This window comes from Oryzias melastigma, linkage group LG24, assembly GCF_002922805.2.
Source record: "Oryzias melastigma strain HK-1 linkage group LG24, ASM292280v2, whole genome shotgun sequence".
NCBI lineage: Eukaryota > Metazoa > Chordata > Actinopteri > Beloniformes > Adrianichthyidae > Oryzias > Oryzias melastigma.
In genome coordinates this window covers 10,475,460-10,494,547 of record NC_050535.1, presented here as the reverse complement: position 1 = coordinate 10,494,547, position 19,088 = coordinate 10,475,460, and the positions used below count along the sequence as shown (strand labels likewise).

Sequence of the window (19,088 nt, the reverse complement as noted above, 5' to 3'; positions counted from 1 at the left end):
TCGGTTTATGGTTAAAAAAATCCAATAATTACATGACTACATGCTTTTATTTTACAATTATTTACTCAGTATTAAAAGTATATTTTAAAGATTTTCCTAACTGAACATTGATGGAAGATGATGTAGGAGTTGCAATAGTTTAATTCCCACTCACAAACACAGAGAAACGGGCCAACTTTGGGCCCTGAGGACCCCTGTCTTACTGCATTTCAATGGATTTTGATAATCAGGACTGGGTAGGACTATTATGTCTAATAATTGGTAGAAGAGTGGCCCTTGAGGCTTGAAGTTGCCTACCCCTGCTTTAGACCACTCTGAGAGAAACACAAGCATTTAATCTCCTTGGAAACAGCAAAGGTTTCAGAGGAGTCAATGGGTAGCATGTCACATGATGCCCAAGGTTTCAGGCCATGCCAACAGCCAAATTTCTTTTTAAGACGAATGTTTACAGACTTCAAACATGGAGACAAAAGCAAATGTGCCTGCAGCAACACTGATCTGAAAATGACTTGGAATAATGTTGCAAATACCGTAAACCACAACCGTAATTGTTGGTAAACCAGAGATTGGCTGTTTGGTTCACACGAGCTTTAACAACTGTTGCAATAAAAATGATCTAAACAAACAAATTGTAACAGCTTATGTGTGAAAGAACCCTAAGATCCTATATGGAAAGTAAGAAGTGGCAGAAATCAGCAATAAATAGAAATCAAGGGGGATAATTAATGAATGAATGAATGAATGAAATGGTTTATTTCAAGCAATCAGGCCATAATACATAACATATCACTTAATGAATCACAAGTAGATCGCTTGAAAGGGAGTGGAGAGAAGCGGACTTATATAATCCCACCCCGACTCGACCATACCATTTTCTCTACATGAATTATCAATATCCTGTTCAGGACTTAATATCAAAAATTAATAGATTCGGGCTATTAAGGATCATTAACATCATTGATGTAATCAAATTTCAAAGCGTCCACAACAAACCATTTATATTAATTAGTAACAATAATCTAATATTCTCATTAAAAAAAAGACACTATGTGCAGATTGTATTCAAAGAATTATGATAATAAAAAGTAATAAGTAAATCATCTTAATTTGCTAATGTAGTAAAATCTAAATATTCCCATTGAAAAAAATGCAATTAGTGCAGATTGTATTAATCAAAGAATGATTATAAAAATAGAAAATCATCTTCATTAGTTAATGGAGAAAAAAACCCAAAATATTCTAATTTAAAATGAGAAAATATACATATATATATATATATATATATATACATATATATATATACAATTTATGCAGATTGTATTCATCAAAGAATGATTATAATACACAAAAAATAATAAGTTGGAAAGAAAAGGATCAGCAATTTGAGCAGAAACAGTGCTACATCACAGCTTCAGAACAAGTTTAAGGCCTTTAATTTCGAAGATTTACTTGCAATCGCTTGGTCAGTTTGGTACCCTATAGACAGATTTTCAAGTCTGGTTTGGTGGACCCCAGAATTTTTTCTCTGCTCTTTGCAGATGATGTTGTGCTTTTCGCTTCATTGACCTGCAACGGGGAAGTTTGTGGCCAAATGTGAGGTGGCTGAGATGAGGGTCAGCACCACCAAATCTGAGACCATGTTCTAAACCGAAGAAAGTTGTTTTTCCTCTCTGTGCGAGTAGCGCCCTACTGTCCCTTTGGGGTCCAGATGACTGCAACCACATATTGATGTGTGATTCCTTCCATGACAAATGTTGACAAAGATGGGCAGGATTTTATGTCAGCCATGGACATTAGTGAAACTCAAGAATCAACGATAAAAAAAAGTTCAGCGCACTGTCTTGTGGGGTCCAGATGACCCAACTTTTAATGTAAACAAGCCAAGGAGAGCGGAAGGGTTACATATCTTGGGGTCTTGTTTACGAGTGAGGGAAGATAGGAAAGTGAGATCAACAGGCAGATTGGTGCAGCATCTGGTGTTACACGATCGTTGTGCTTGTCCATTGTGATGAAGAAGGAGCTGAGTCAGAAACTTAGCTCTCAATTTACCAGTCAATGTTTGTTCCTACACTCACCTATGGCCTGGCCATGAACTCTGGGTCATGACCAAAAGATAAAAGTCTTGGATACCACGACTGGCTTGCAAATGCCTTGGGATTCCCCCAGAGGAGCTGTAAAAAGTCTGGCCATCTTTCCTTAGACTGTTGCCCCCGTGACCCGGTTCTGGATGAGCGTAAAAACATGGATAGAATAGTTGGTTATAAATGTTTTCAGTTGAGTCCCTAAACAGTGGAAGAGTTTTTACAGTTTGTCCTTCAATTTTCACTTTCTTTCAAAATGTATACATTTGAATAAAACTCTGGTAAAGACCATTTTAGGGCTTCTCAATGCTGTAGTGTACGAATATTGAAGGAACAATCAAGTTGTGTATTCAAGAAAAAAAGGGCCTAAGACAATCAAAAATTGTTGCTCAATGTGACTCACATTGACATGAAAGTGGCTCACTGGAACAACATGTTAGACTTTTGTCATGACTGTTATAGTTTTCTCCTGAAAAGCCTTTTGTTCTGACGTTTAACACAGGAAGGTAGCAGTCTTTGTCATTTCCTGTGACAATGCAGGAATAGAGCTTATGCTTACCTCCGCCAGTTTGCCTCAAACTATAGACGAAATTCAAGGAAATTACTAAATTTTACAGGACCCTACATTTCCTTTCCCACTGTCTAATCTCTTGGCGCAACAAGGCCCTCCTCATCATCCCAGTTGGGATCGAATTCGATTTGTGGACTGAATAACGGAAGGCAGAGGAAACAAAAGAAAAAGCCTCATTCTGCCAAATGTGGATCAAGTGCAGCTTGAGTCGCCTTAATGAAAAGGACGTCTTAGCAGAGTCAAGTTCAACGGTGCTTGACCATCTTATCAGATTTTGCAATGGCCACTAATCTTGGAGGACAATCTGCATCTAGAACCAAGTAAGACTTAGAAGTTAAAGTCTAATTTTACTTTACAACAGACAGAAGATGTGGGACCAAATTGATTTGTTTAAAAGGCTTAAGTATTTGTACCCAAGCAACTTTAACCCTTTAACAACAGAAATTTAGCTCTAGTGTTTACATTCTTTTGACTACCGTCACTCTTCAACCGTTCATGCAATTAACATAATTCCAGTGGATTCTGAAGCAGAGAACGGTTTCCCTATGCTGATGTACAAAACTTTACAGTTGTCAAGTGCAATCAACGTAAATCAGTTGATTCTGACATTGAGTAAAGTGACTTTGTGCTGTTAAGGTGCATTTACACCATAAGGGATATAACGCGATCCGCACGATGAAGGCGCCCAGTTTCAATGTTAAGTCAATGGAACAGACGTGATCTAAAGTCCCGCGATCTAAAGTATACATATACAGTATATATATATATATATATATACATAAAATCAATAATTGAAAGACCACTGGGAACGCTTAAAGGATAGATGAAAAGATGATCAGAGTGAGACTTTGAGTAAAACTTGTGTCACTATGAGCAGCCATAAACAGGTCTACAAACAAGAGAAACTAATTTATTTGTGTTCCCACCCTTCAGATGAAGCAGCTCCAGATGTGTGGAAGCCGAGGAGAGAGTATTGCTATGGGGACTAAAATTCCCCCATAGATCAGCAGCATTAAAACATGCAAATATTTACCAGAAGGTCTGGATGTTGTTGTGTTTCATAAGATACCAGCCTAGAAAACGTTTTTTTTTCTGAGTTGAAAAGCGTCTGAAGAGCTTTCAATCAAAGAGCGGCAAACTCTACGTTCAGGTTTGTTGCAAACACACAGTAGCATGAGCAAGGAAGAGCATGAAGCGGAATCTTCGTAGGAAAAAAAAGGAGAGAGTGCAGCAGCAGTGAGATAATGGAATCAGACTGAATTCAAGTGTCAAGGCCAGAGGTGAGTCTGACAGCCAATGAGTGTCGAGCATCTGCTCCTGAGTGCCAAACAAAACCATTTCAGTTCCGTTTACAGTAGGCTAATGGTAGGAAAAATAAAATCTGCTGCACACAACCTTGACACTTACAAAGCAGCTGTTCACAAACACCCCGGTTTTTGGCGCAACAAGTGTGCCGCAGAAGGACAGGAAGCTGTGTCCGAAAGAGACTGCAGTTTCAGGGGAGATAACAGACATTTGTGTGTGTCAATGTAGTGTCACGCACACATTGCTTTCAGGCCAAACTTCACGTGAATGACCGCCGAGCAAACACGGGAATGACGGCACACAGAAATAAAGAGACATGCATTCCTTGAGGTTGACATTGTCAACCCTGTTGAAAAGAGTATAATGCCTAAAAAATGCCAGCTATTCCTGAACATAGCAAATGATTTTGTTTATGAACTCAGCATTTATTTAAATCATATTTTTTCTAGATTCAAACAAGTATTGCTAAAAGCTACAGTTCTGAAAATAAAAACTAGAATGTCAAGTGTTGTATTAGGGAACAAGTAATAGGTGTGTCAAACATTTGAAGAAGGGGTAAACGTGTCAAACTGGGTCTGAAGTTGGTCATTTGCATTGAAAGGTATTCTGAACTAAACTGAGGACATTTTCTGCTCGCTCTGCTGTGTGTTGTCGGTCAAAGGTTCATCCTGTTTAAGGTCATGACCCCAAGCTTCTGTTTAAACCGTTATGGGAAAAAAAGGAGCTTAAAACATGGAGTGACGAGCAAACCCACAATTTTGGAATACATTCACACTGCACTAACTGGTCTGGACCAGTTGTTTTCTCAAATAAACCGGATTGTAAAAGAGGAGGAAAAAAAAAACTCACCTCAAGTTTGGTGTTTAGTAGACTGTAGATCATCCAGAAATTAAACTCTGGAGTGATTACTGTATTTTCTGGACCATAGGGTGCACCAGATTTGGCTAGAACGCACAACATCAATGAATAGTCTTTTTTTTTAATTTGTGTCACACATAAGGCCCACCTAACTATATGAGATAAAAGAGTCAGAAAAAAGTAAAGTGGTTCCAATAATGAAAATGAACAAACTTTTTTTTCCCTTTCTATTTGATATCTATTTTAACAAGTATCCTATATTTTTAAGAGTTTCCTTAAATCTTCTTTAAGAAGATAATCTAAAGTGTTCTTCAGTAAGGGGTGTGGCCTCCTGACTGACGGGAATCTGTCAAATAATCCAGCCTAGGGGTGGATTATTAGTGCATGCTACAACAACCATCAGACTTGTTTCTGCCGCCTTTGTACCCAAAATTGAGGGTTTAATGTCATCCTTATTTATACAAGACTATGGGTAGTACCATTACCAAACGAGCAGCAGGTGTAACTAATCACCAAACTTCACTTATATATATATATATTAAAGATGATTTGAATACTGTTAGTGTCTGTAAAGCTCCTAAAGTCATTTTTATCAGAGAAACATGCCTTTCAAAATAAAATATCTTGCGTAATATCCTCTCAATACAGAAAAGAATGACAATTTAGCTAAATTTTACAATACATGAAAATTTCTACTTAGGGTTTATTAAATCCCTCAAAAATTATTTAATTTCTGTTGCAAAAAAATGTAGACGAATTTGACCAAAAAACACCCTCTGACTTTTTTTTTTCAATATATATATATATACATATATATATACACTATACACACCGGTACGCAGGACAGTTTCTGAAGAGCGACAATGGTTCATTAGAAATTCACTTTGGAGTTGTGGGCGGGAGCAGTAGCACAGAGGAACTCCGCCCCCACTTTCCATCACTCTTAATCTAGCTATCTATCTGTGCTAGTTTGTAGCCCCTCACACCCCTCAGCCTAACATTGCCAGATTGGCAAAAATAGCTCGGATGAGGAAAACAAAGACGTTCATGAATCTAGTTGTCTACAAGTGGAGCAATGAGCTTGAAGCCCGCCCAGCGTGTTTACTATATCACAAATAAAGCATTTTTTACATCTGCTCCTGATTCACGATTTGAATAATAAAATACCCAGAAATGAAATTTTACATTTAATTTTCTTTATATATGTCCTCCATTATCAGAAAAATGCCACAAGAAATGTTAAAAACATCCTTTTTATCTAAGTTGATCTTTAATGACTTTACCAAAGACACCTACTTGAAATTAAATTTCAAAATAAAGTTTTGTTTTTCCTCTGTAAACAAATGCTTTTCTATTTCAACACCTTAGTAAATTAAATCAGAAATGTTTTCCTTAATTTAGACAAATGTTTTAAAGATTTTGGTTATCTTTTTCTGACTTAGGAGTCGCTCTAAAGGCCCAGGTCTCCATGACAGCAGATTTTCTGTGAACCACTTCCCCCCGCCACATGTTGATGTCACTGCATGATTCACAGGCCGCCGTGTGCACGAGAAGAGCCGAAACCGCCAACTTCCCTCAAAAGAGGAGGGTAAAACTCGAAGCAAGCAGGTAGAAATCTCAGAGAGTCATCTTTGGGTAAACTTTAACTAAAACAGTAAAACTGATACATAAAACGGGAGAAGAGAAACTGCTGGTCACTTTCAGGACGGCGTGAAGTGCTGCTCAGGTGAGCAGACACAGTGATACCGGACTGAGCCCGGTTTCTTTGGCTATCTCCCCGAAACCAGAGATCTCATTATTTATTCACTGCAAATGAGTCACGGCGGCGGCAGCGGAAAGGAAACGAGCCGAGGCTCAGTTCACTTCACACGTCGTCCCTCTTTCAACCATCGCAGCGCCCTGAACCGTCACTTCCTCTTTCACCAGCGCAGCCTCTTTCTGAGGGGAAACAGCGGCAGGTCGCTGACAAAGGGACTAGTTCCATACTGATCTGGATACATTTCTTTTATTATAATCAACAGCAAAGCAAAAGGTAAAAAAAGAGGAAAAATAAGAGATAACAAGCGGTGTATGAAGTGTTATAACAAGAGTATAGGGTTTAAGCCCCTCAACTGGAAAAGATAAAAGAACGTCCCAAAATGAGGGGAAAAAAATACAGGAATGACGATGGAAGCAACAGGTTCCAAACCCCAAACAGCTTAAATACTCGTCACAGTGAGACTTTACAGATCAAAGCACCAGAACTACCAGATCTCCTCATCGATCCAGCTTTAAGGTCCAAGGTCCTCCATCCCGCCTAGATCACACGTCTTTCTTAAGTCCACAAAACATGCCGTCAATTGTCCATCCTTTGGATTAGTAGCTGTTTTTTTATTATTATTATTATTTAAAGAATTTAATGGAACGTAGAAGTTGCAAATGTGGCGTCAACAAGAAGAAAAACGCCCCAAAAGAAAAGATTTGACAGTATACCTCAAACCAAAGCTTAATGGATACTTCAACAGTGCTGATTATACAAAACAAAAGAAAAACTACATAGAATAGGTTGAAATCTGGAGTTAAAAATGAAGTGATTATCAAAAAAAAAAAAAAAAGGAAGAGTTGCTACAGAAATGAAAGTTCTCATGGCTTAAAATTGCATTTCGTAACACTTTTTTCAGCTACTTCCTGTGTACACGCTGGTGAGTTGAGGAAACATTAGGATTTGTAGTTTGACGTGAGCCAGGTGAGACCTTCGTACAGTCCGTCTCCCGTCGTCGCACACGAGGGCTGAACGTACCAATTCCTATCGCGGATGCGGGTCAGACCCAGCTTCTCCTGGATCTCGTGGGGTTTCATGGCGTCCGGCAGGTCCTGTTTGTTGGCGAAGATCAGGATGATGGCGTCCCGCATCTCCCGGTCGTTGATGATGCGGTGGAGCTCCTGCCGGGCCTCGTCGATCCGGTCCCGGTCGGCGCAGTCCACCACAAAGATGAGGCCCTGCGTGCCGGTGTAGTAGTGTCTCCACAGGGGGCGGATCTTGTCCTGCCCGCCCACGTCCCACACGTTGAACTTGACGTTCTTGTAGGTGACGGTTTCCACGTTGAAGCCAACGGTGGGGATGGTGGTGACCGACTGGCCCAGTTTGAGCTTGTACAGGATGGTCGTCTTGCCGGCGGCGTCAAGTCCGAGCATCAGTATTCTCATCTCCTTGTTGCCGAAGATCTTGGAAAGCATCTTCCCCATCTTGCTGGCTCTGCATAAATACTTTCAGACTCTGGTGAATGGGGAGCAGCAGTTTGGCTGCGTGGATGCACAGGAGTCAGAATTCACAGGAAAAGGTCCGTTTGGACAGAACCGGTTGCTGATGGAGGTCAGGGCAGGGAGGTACGTTCATGATCCGCTGGCTCCTTTCAAACCATTTTCACTTTTTTGGGGTGGAAACTTAACCTCCCACCTGAGACAGGCTGGTTCTATCACCAAACCCACTTTTATGTAACTGGTTGGGTGAACTCTAGAGGCGGACCTCATGAACCAGGCCCAGTCCCAGACCCAGGCTTTAGACTTCCTCCTCAACCGTTGACTGCCACACTTGGCCTTGGCTTCTGTCCCTCGAGAAATTTCACGCGCTCTTTTTTCGTCACCAGGAAAGAATGAATAATAAAAAAAAGACACTCCAGGGATTAGAACCCGCCTGTTCCGGTTCTGTGGCGGGACATCCAGAGGAGTACCGCTTCGAAGCTCATTGATTCCCCCCGACTTTCTCCTCCCTGTGACACACAACAGAGCGCTGGTTAGAACGGAGGGCAACTTTGAATTCGAATCAAACAAACGAGTGTCAACGAAGCCGCTGAGCGCGAGCGAGCGGGCGCGCGCGGGGAGAGCGGGATAGATACCTGTGTCCTGTGGAGATCACGCCCCGCTCCCTCTCCGCTCCTCCGGCTCAGCGTGCCTTTTCCTCAGTGTCAGCCGTTCAGTCTCAGCGGTGGAACCGGAAAAGGTGCGGACCCCGATCAGCCGCCACTTCCTCTACCCTGCTTACACACACGCTCCTGCTGCATTCACGCTCTGCTCAAAACCTCGGACGTCTGAACACTAATAAATATACATAGCAGAGCGTTGTTGAAAACAAACATTACAACCTGGTGAAATGACTATTTCGGCTCCCATTAATAAGTCCCACTGACCTATATGAGATTCATCACATGCAACAGACATTTACTCATGTATTTTTGTCACAAATTTCTTCAAATTATTACCTCAAGGTTTGGTTATCAAATAAGTCGTTTTTACCACTAAAATATACCAAATTGGAAAAATCGCAACAAATACTAATAAATATTGCTTTTATATATTTAAAAACTTACACCAACTAGTTAAACAAAAGAGCTATTGATGCAGAATTTGAAAATTCCGACAACTCTCAAATGCAACTGCACGCCATTTCGCATGCGCACAAAGGAGCAAGTTCAGGCGCGGTCCGTTCTGATCTCGTTTGACGCCATTTGAGTGTTCATCGTAGACGTAACACGCTCCACGCTGCCCACGGCTGCGACACGCATGAAAATACCGAGAACCCACGTTTATGGCTTCATTTAGACGGTTTGTGCGGTGTCCGCGCGTGACGTGGAGGCTGTGAATGAGAGGGGCGGGCCAGGTCCACTGTTTCAGAACGAAAGCCGCCTATCACGTGACGTGTAATCATTCAAACCGAGTAACCTGATACATCAGAACATGTCAGTTAGAGGGTTTGGTTTAAATTTAAAACAAACTCCTAATTTAAAAACAACAATAAATAAAACGTATTATATTGAACAAGTATGTAAAAATCCTACATAAATTATTACAAAAGGAAGTAAAGAAGTAAAAAAAAAAAAAAACTTTAAATGTTAATCTGCCATGCACCCCACCACCTTTTTTTTAATTAAAAAGGACGCTAGTGTAATAAACTCTAAATGACAAAGTAAAATCCTACCAAGCCATTTCCATTTATAATAAGTCAAATATTTGTGAAAATGTTGTCATAAAAATGTTGGTCAAACTATTGCTTCAACACCTTTTTCCTCTTTAGGCTTTTAACATCTGAGTTGTCACAGTTGACATCTAAATAACCCAGACTCTTCTACATAGAAAACATATTTGACTTTTTACACGGTCACAGTAAATCATCTGCTGATTCTGATGCCATTATGCAAAATTTTGCATCCATAAAGGAATTTACGTTGATTGTCTAAATACTCCACGACTAAAAAGTGTTGCACGTCAGCGCATGGCTGTTTTTCTTTGCTTGAGAATCCGCTGAAAGTATGTTAATTGCGTAAACAGTTGAAGTGTTGCAGTAGTTGTAAGAATGTAAACACTGGAGCTAAAGCTTCTGTGTTAATTCTCATTGGGATGTGTCCATTGACTTATAATGATATACAGTCTATGGGTGTGTCACACAATTTGCTTTCTGGAGCAAACCATGACTAAATAAGAAGAACTGGACCGAGTGAGTGTGACATCACCCATTGAAAATGGTTTCCAACTCCAACCAAATTGCGTCAATTCAATCAACATTTTTGGAGCCAGATGTTATCAGTAACGTACGGAATGATTGGTCCAAGTCACCATTTCTATGGCAATTACTCTGGCCAATGATTGGCTCCGTTCTTGGTCCCACACTTTTTAACCTGTATGCTTCCCCTTGGAGATGTCATCAGGAGACATTGAATAAACTTTCACTGTTATGCTGATGACACCCTCCTGTTAACATGGGACCCATTGATGACCTTTTAAGTTGTATTTTAGATATTGAAGTGTGGATGGGAGCGAACTTGTTAAAGCTCGATCAAGACAAAACAGAGATTTTAATTGTTGGTCCTGATGCTGAGAGAGAAAGGGTTTGATCTTACTTATCAACTCTGAACCTGAATGTATGCAGTAAAGTCAGAAACCTCGTGTGATTTTAGATGCAGATCTGACCTTTGAAGCACACACAAACCATGATACAAACACTGCATTTTATCATCTTAGAAATATTGCCCAAGTGAATACCTTTTTCTCCAGACCCAGTGCTGAAATAGTGATACATGCTTTTATAACATCTAGAATAGATTATTGTAATGCTCTTCTTTCTGGTGCTAAGAAAAACACTATCAATCGGCTGCAGCTAGTCCAAAACTCGGCTGCACGTCTTTTAACCAGGACCAGAAAGAAGGAGCTCATAACTCCAATTCTGAAATCTTTGCACTGGATCCTGCCAGCTTCAGGGTCGATTTTAAGGTTCTTTTATTGGTTTACAAGCCCTTAGATGATATTGGACCTTCATTTTTATCAGATTTACTTTTAGTTTATGACCCTCCGAGAACCCTCAGCTCCTCAGGTGCAGGTCTGCTTGTGGTCCCAAAAGTTAGAACTAAAACCCATGGCGAGGCCACATTTCAGCACTGTGGACCTCACCTGTGGAACAGCCTGCCTGAGGATGTGAGGGCTTCATCCACTGTGGAGGTTTTTAAGAAAAAGCTTAAAACTAATCTTTTTAATATAGCTTTTACTTAGTTCTTACATGCCCACATGTTTTTATTTGATATTTTACTTGCTGGATGTGCATGTTGCTGGATCTTTAATGTGTTTTTATTTATTTTTATTTTATTTTATTATGATTGACTTTTTTACTTTTTGTTTTACTGTTATCTATGTTACTGTAGAAAGCACTAAAGTGGTACCGGTATATAAATAAAGTTGAATTTGAATTAGAAGTGAGCTTGGTGAAAGTCTGCACCCCTACTACTTTAATATGTGTTTGGTAGAATCTGTCAATCAAACGCTTCCAACGTTTGATGAGAGACTACATACTTTTATTGAGGCATCTGATTGGTTATTTTTTAACTTTAATAATTTGCACTACAGAATATGTATACCATGAAAACATGTTAAAAAAGGTATCAAAACAAGAATGGTAATCCTGTCAAATATAATTATAGAGTAATAGCTGTTTATTTCTCAATAGAATCTATGAGTTTTTGGCTTCTTGGAGCCAGTGGGCACTTCCTATTTGGAGCACAATGAGGAAGAGGTCACTCAGTCCAGTTCTCTTATTTGTTGCTGTAATTTGTACTTCAGGGCCACCGTACTAAGCTGCGATCACACTGTAAGATTCCTAAATAAGAAGTAGGTCACTGTAGGGTAAAGACAGGTGGTCTATACAGCATTCTGAGAAAAAAAAAGACTTGTTGAAAAAGCTTTTATCTGTGAATGTGGTGTAGTGATGAGATGCAAGCGCTCACCAGTACGTGACAGTCAAAGGACTAGCAGGTTGTTTTTCTTGTCCGTGCCAGCTTTCATTCCAAACCAGTAGCTGTCTTACCTGCTCGACCAAATGGGCGGATGGATTTACCAAATAAAAAGTGTGGAACTGAGTCAACCTAACAATATCCGAGTAACAACAACACCTTTTGTGTTGGTTACAATGATTCATTTCAGGATGTTCACATGTCTGCACATTTACTCTGTTTGATTAAGCTAATCCTACCAATGTTTAATTTTGTCACAAAGACATCAACAAAAGCGTATCAACATGTAAAATAACTAATAATGTAATCTCCTTGTATTAGTCCCCAGCTAGGATAAAATACAGGGAAGGGCGTCTGGTGTAAAACTCTGCCAAATCACCAGTGCGAATCAGTGAAAGCTAATTCGCTTAATGTGCCGAAAGGTGGGGGAAAAAAAACCCCATAAAATAACTACTAAATGAATAAAATTTCTCTTTTATGGATTTCGTGGATTTAGTTTGAATTTCTGAGTATTGGTGATTGAGCATAAATAGGTAAAATTCAGGGGATTTTTGTTGGTCCTGATGCTATAGTATCTGGTAATGGAGAGTAAAAGACATTGACTGTACATAGGAACTGGACTGAGTGACCTTTGCCCTCTGGTGTTCTAAATGGGAAGTACCTGCTGGCTCCAAGAACCCAAATCCCATAGACTTCAATAGATAAATAAACAGATATTACCCAGTAATTACGTTTGTCAGAATAACCATTGTTGGTCTGTTGCCATTTTTAAAACATGTTTTTTTTGTTAATCCTAAATAACCTACTAAAATTCTTACTTGATATTCAGTTTATTTGGATGCCCTTTCATTTTGACTATGTTGTTATTTATTTATCTAGTATTTTAAATCTAAAATGTGTCCAAGCTTCCACCAAAGAAAGGAGTAATAATATATTTATACAAAAATTCACAAATTGGGAAATTATGATTCAGAAAAAAACAATTTGTTTATTTTAACTTGTATTTCAAAACATTAAATGATTAAATCAGTCTCCCTTTAACTCTTAAATAATTATTGCTTCTATTTTAGTTTCTATGATGACTGAATGCATTCATGGATTTAATTTTAATTCCATCTAAAATTTGTCTGTTGATAGATTTAATTGAGATTTATGTCTATGATATGAGCCGATTTATTGCCCCCTGATTTCGTGGCTAAGAAACCCCGTGGTGAGTAGGTTGACGTACTACAGGCCGGTTGAGGGAGCATGCGCACTGTATGCCTTTGCGCTTCCTCTAACTCGTTCATAATGGTGGTGCGGCTTGCTCAACTACACTGACAGGCTTTTTAAACTTCAAAACCTTCATTTTTTCGATTGGTTTGATCACAGTAGCACAGATTAGACTGGTAAGAGCTTAACACGTGTCTTTTTTGCTAGTATGGGTTAATTTTAATGTAGTATTTTAAGCCGGAAAACGCGTTGCTAGCAAGTGTGCCGAGTGGCGCCGACTATTACCTGGGTACAAAGGGGAAACTCGGAACATGTGGTTGCTAACCTTGCGTTCTTGTATACATAGTTAGTATTAATTGTCAGAAAGTTATTATCAGGATTTATTTAGATGCAAGTATTGGTTGTTTGTTAAATGTAACGCTAAATAAAGTTAAGTTATCACTCTGTTGACATAAGAGCGACAGTTGTTATGAAATAGACGGGTCCTGAGGCCTAACTTTAGAATGAACTTTGACTCGGATAATCCCCGCCACAGATGGCGCGACGTTGACGATAAGTCAAATGATACAGCACGTTAAAAATATCTCAAATGTTATGGTTTTAGTAAAGTCTAAAATGTTATAGTGACGCAGTTTTTAATTTTAGCTCCTTCCGGTTTAGCTTACCTTGACTATTACCGTAACAAGTGTCCCGTTGGCTTATGTAACACGCGCCAGTGTTGATTTCAAAATAAAATACAAGTTTATATTAACTATTTTTACCTAAAATATCAGACATTTTGTGCAATTTTAAATATTTTTTTGTAATAATAAAAATAAAAAAAATATTCTTCTGTGTTATAGCATGCCCAAAAATATTAATTGGTTAAACATTAACAATATTTTGGTTATTATCTTCTGCTTAAAAACCTGTTTTTTTTAAACTTTTCTTATTTCTTTTTAAAAAAAATTTAAACAGGCTAGCAGCTCTCTGGTGAAACCGTTACTGGAATGCTAGAGACTGAGTCCCCTGCTATGGAGAGCAATGGGAATGCGTTTGTTCCTGACCTTCCAGTCCTGGACCAAGGAAGCGAATGGTCCATGGGTCAGCCCCCATCCGAGAACTCGGATGCTGCGGGCCAAGAGCAGCACGTGAACTCCTCGGAGCTGGGGTCTGTGGAAAAGGGTGTGGAGCAGTGTCAACTCGCCAGTGCCCAGCTCCCCCAGGAGGCCCAGCCACCACCGCCACCTCCACCCCCACCACTTCCCACAGAGGAACCAGAGCCGGCAACTGCACCAGAAGACTCCCAGCCAGAGGCACCCGTACCGCCTGATCATGGTAACTAAAATGACCATAAATCGTTTATTTGTTGATTCATAAAATACTTTGTTTTTGCATTCGTGATACATTCATGTTTTTTTTTCTTCTTCTAGAAGTGACAGATACGACAGTGATGGCGGAGGACGGCATGGAGCTGGAGGAAACGGCCAAAGATGCGACTCAAGAATCAGTTATTCCTGCAGAGCCAGAGTTGCCGTCAGAGTTCGACAGACTCTTTAAATCGTGTGAGGAGAACCCAGAAGACTTCAATGCGTGGGTCGCACTGCTGCAATATGTGGAGCAGGAAGTATGTGAATGTGTGTTTTTAGAGTTGCCACCTATTTTTTTTTCTTTTAAAAAAATACGTTTTAATTTTGTTTTTGTTCAGAACCTGCTTGTTGGTGCGAGGAGGGCTTTTGACACGTTTTTCCTGCGTTATCCATACTGCTACGGATACTGGAAGAAGTATGCCGACTTGGAGAAAAAGAACGGAAACATCCAGGTTGCAGAAGAGGTGAAGTCTGCAGATCAGCTTAAGAAGCGTTTGTGTGGCATCTTGGAAGTTCCTACAAAGTGTTGACTGTTATGAAAAAGGTTGGATTGAACAGCATTAAGTTGATCAAGAGTTAAAACTTGGCTTTAACAGTCCTTGTGTTCAGTGAAAAAAATCTTTCTGCAAAATAACTACATTATTTGAATACTGTCTTCTTATAAATCGTGCAGGAATGTGGGTTCCATGTTTAGACAATGCGTCAGACTCTGGTTCCTCAGGCCTAATTCAGTCTCTTTCTGTGGCTCATCCGTATGCAGGTCCCGAAATAGAACATGTCATGGTACATTCTGACACTTGTCGAGCTGGTTACAGCGGAGTTCCCTGCTGATTTATTAAAACACAGCAGACCACAGATGACTGACGATTTAGTTTGAACTGTTGGGTTTCAGTTGGAGATGAGAAAGAACCAAGTAAACATTGAGCCTAAAGAGGTTCCGGTTCTGTTTAAATCTAAGTTTTTCTCAACCAAACTAATTTTCAGGCAAAACTTGACAAAAATCATAAATCTTTCTTGAATACTGAACATGTGATTCAAATTAAAAGTAATTTAGCAGTCTAGCAGTGATGCCCAACCCCATAGAGATGAATAGATCCAAAAACTGAAGGACACTTTGAAAAACTGCACGATGGCTTCATGCAGACCACTGTCAGTTTTCATAAACTGAACAAATGCAATTCAGAGGATGGCAAAATTATTAGTGGAGAAAATTAAGTTTGTAGCACTAAAGTTTCAAAAGTCAAAAACTGAACATAGAAGACACTTAAACTTTTCTTCCTAACTTTTTAAAAATAATTAATAAAAACGCAGTAATTTAAAATCTTTTCTGTTTAAAAAAAATCTTGTTTTAACTTCTTAATGGAAATTTTAATTAAGTTGGAGATTAATTTTTTGTAGCTTTTTATTCAGGGTTTACCCTTTTACTGAACTTTAATGAAATGAGTCAAACTTAAAAAAATATCTATTTATATTGTGGTTTACAACACCGTCAGTGTACCAAAGTGCTTCACATTAAAAAGAGAAAATATATATATTTTTTAATAAGAACAAAAAAAGTTACGAAAGGTAGTAAATACATGAAAGCCAGATTTTAAAATGGGGGGGGGGGGATAAAATAAAATAATATTCCACCGTCACTTGGTATTAAAGGCCATTCTTCAAAGATGTTAGCTAAACTGTCATTAAGTGAAGGTAAATTCTGTTGCTGATGGCTGGTTGATGTTTTTCAGGTCTACAGACGAGGTCTTCACGCCATCCCTCTCAGCGTAGATCTGTGGCTTCATTATCTCACCTTCATCAAAGAGAACTCTGATCCCAACGACCCGGAGACGGAGGGACGCATTCGAGCGTGAGTGAAGCAGCCGCTACAGCGTTGGCTCATTTCAAGTGAACGCCTGAGCGTTTGTTTTGTGGTGAAATGTGATCAGTCTAAATGGTTTTTATGTCCTCGATAGTTCCTACGATCATGCGGTGATGGCTGCCGGCACAGATTTTCGCTCTGACCGCTTGTGGGAGTCGTACATCACCTGGGAGACGGAGCAACAGAAGCTGGCGAACGTCACGTCCATATACGACCGCGTGCTGGGCATCCCAACTCAGCTGTACTCGCAGCACTTCCAAAGGTATGGAGTCCATCAGCATGTGGCAGCTAGAGATTATTATTTTTCTAACAGCAAAACCTCTTTGTGTTCAGGTTTAAGGAGCACGTGCAGGGCAACCACCCCAAATACTTCCTGTCAGAGGAGGAGTTTGTCCAGCTGAGGCTCGAGCTCTCCAAAGCCAGTCTGTCCGCTGTTCAGACTGAAGACGGGGAGCCGAGCGCCCCAACCGAGGAGTTGCCTCCTGGAACGGAGGATCTGGCGGATCCCGCGAAGGTACGAGTCCTCCCGGGAACCTTTTGAGGGGGAAAACGGACACAATCGGCACTTTCGGGATTAGCAGGAGCATGCCTGTTTCTGATGTGATGGGGTACAAAAGTTCAAGATTGAAGGGTTGTTTTTATGTCGGCAGCCAAGACATGGAATGCCAGGGGAGGTTCAAGCTGGCATGCAACCTGGGACTCTCCCTAAAAGTAAAAGGGTCGAGCCAGAACTCCTCTGAGCCCAGCTCCTTCACCATCAGGGTGCACACATACCTCTCTCCTCTGCAGGCTTCTTGTGTGGGGACTCCTCGTGATGTAAACTTTTGGTTGCAGGATTGTCAATTTTTACAGGAAGTGCAGAATGTGATGGTGCTGAGCTGGTTTCCGCTCTGCTTGTTTCCCTGTAGAGGGTGACGGAGATCGAGAACATGCGGCACAAGGTGATCGAGGTGCGGCAGGAGGTGTTCAACCACAACGAGCACGAAGTCAGCAAGCGCTGGGCGTTCGAGGAAGGGGTGCGTGTTTGCTCTTCCGCTGGTGTCTGATGCTAAGAGTCTGTTTTTAAAACTCCCGCTCTTCTTTCAGATCAAGCGGCCATACTTCCACGTCAAAGCTTTGGAGAAGACCCAGCTGAACAACTGGAGAGAGTACCTTGAGTTTGAAATAGAAAACGGGACGCCGGAGCGCGTGGTGGTTCTCTTTGAACGATGCCTCATCGCCTGCGCTCTCTATGAGGAGTTCTGGATCAAGGTAGCACGAGTTCGGAGCTGGTGCTCTTTTCTGCTACCTCCCTGCACTTCCCCCCAGCAACGATGATTTCACATGGACTCAGTAAAACGTCCTGCACTCTCTTTGCGTGTAACGTTGATATGTGACTGTATCTGTTGTATTAGGGGATGGCCAGCTTGCCACACAAGATATGACTGCAGCATTTGCCAACTACTACGTTGCATCTTCTTCGTCTCCCACTACCTTACAGAATCTTATCTAATTGGTTCCATGAAGGTGCTGATGGGTTTACACAGAAAATTTCTAAAAACGATCTTGTCAATGAAGAAATTCGTTGTGCCGACGGAAAATTTAGGTTTAAATTGTTTTGTCTCTTTCTCTCTGCTTTCCTTTCCTCTCTTTTTTTCTTCTGTCCTCTCCTGCACTCTTCCGACTCGCTTTCTCTTTTTCACTCTAAAGTATGCAAAGTATATAGAGGTCTTCAGCATTGACGGCGTGAGGAACGTCTACAAGAGGGCGTGCACCGTCCACCTGCCCCGGAAGCCTGCCATCCACCTGCTGTGGGCGGCGTTTGAGGAGCAGCAGAGTGAGTGTTGGGATGGAGTGATGGAGGGACGAGCCGGTGCGTTTCATTGGAGCCATGTTGAAAACAAAACGACAATCCTCTGTATGCAGACATGGTGGAGGAGGCTCGGGGGATCCTCAAGACCCTGGAGGCGACCATCCCCGGTCTGGCCATGGTGCGTCTTCGCAGAGTCAATCTGGAGCGTCGCCACGGTAACCTGGAGGAAGCAGAGACGCTACTAAAAGAGGCGATGGAGCAGGGGAGAGACGTCACAGAGATGTCCTTCTATGCCGTGAAGCTGGCCCGGCACGTGATGAAGGTGCAGAAGGACCCGAGCAAGGCTAAGAAGATTCTGCTGGAGGCTCTGGAGAGAGACCCGGTGAGGAACAGAGAAGAGTTCGTCTTTAGACCCGAGGATGTCCAGTGTGTTGGTTTAAATCTGAACATTAGAAACACATTAGGGTTTGATTCCCTGGATTAAGAACTAGAAGAAAGTTTCTTTCTGATAGAAGGTGATGAGTGGTCTGTTTTGGAGCTTGTCATCTAAAAGGCAAATCTGTCAATCTTTATTCTTTCACATAAAACAAACGAATATGTTAACTCCTTTTTATTAATGACACGTAAAAGCAGCGTCATACAGTCTAACTCTGCTACATGTAAACGTATTTACAATAACACAACCTTGTTCACAACTTGTATATTAAAAAAAGACTGACATTTTGACAGTTCATCGTGCACATCTCGAAATTGCTTCAACATCAGTAACTCCAACTAGAATACATCCATATATAAGACTCCAGATT

The 19,088-nt window shown here is 40.7% G+C and overlaps 2 protein-coding genes across 2 annotated transcripts in view; one reads left to right on the top strand and one right to left on the bottom strand.

Annotated features, from left to right (window-relative positions):
• Window positions 1–6,804: 6,804 nt before the first annotated feature.
• Window positions 6,805–9,003, bottom strand: arf6a (ADP-ribosylation factor 6a). Its single transcript, XM_024290560.2, has 2 exons — window positions 8,691–9,003; window positions 6,805–8,564 (listed from the first exon to the last, which is right to left on the bottom strand). Exon 2 carries the CDS (start codon window positions 8,038–8,040, stop codon window positions 7,513–7,515), a length of 528 nt encoding a protein of 175 aa, XP_024146328.1. The 5' UTR covers window positions 8,041–8,564; window positions 8,691–9,003; the 3' UTR covers window positions 6,805–7,512.
• Window positions 9,004–13,307: 4,304 nt separating this feature from the next.
• The window catches only part of prpf39 (PRP39 pre-mRNA processing factor 39 homolog (yeast)), a 7,947-nt gene continuing 2,166 nt past the window's right edge, over window positions 13,308–19,088 (top strand). The window contains exons 1-11 of the mRNA XM_024290559.2: window positions 13,308–13,456; window positions 14,238–14,597; window positions 14,693–14,886; window positions 14,968–15,093; window positions 16,360–16,478; window positions 16,585–16,752; window positions 16,824–17,004; window positions 17,399–17,506; window positions 17,577–17,741; window positions 18,180–18,306; window positions 18,396–18,664. Coding sequence (XP_024146327.1) covers window positions 14,270–14,597; window positions 14,693–14,886; window positions 14,968–15,093; window positions 16,360–16,478; window positions 16,585–16,752; window positions 16,824–17,004; window positions 17,399–17,506; window positions 17,577–17,741; window positions 18,180–18,306; window positions 18,396–18,664 — 1,785 coding nt within the window. The 5' untranslated portion in view covers window positions 13,308–13,456; window positions 14,238–14,269. The remainder of the gene's footprint in view (window positions 13,457–14,237; window positions 14,598–14,692; window positions 14,887–14,967; window positions 15,094–16,359; window positions 16,479–16,584; window positions 16,753–16,823; window positions 17,005–17,398; window positions 17,507–17,576; window positions 17,742–18,179; window positions 18,307–18,395; window positions 18,665–19,088) is intronic.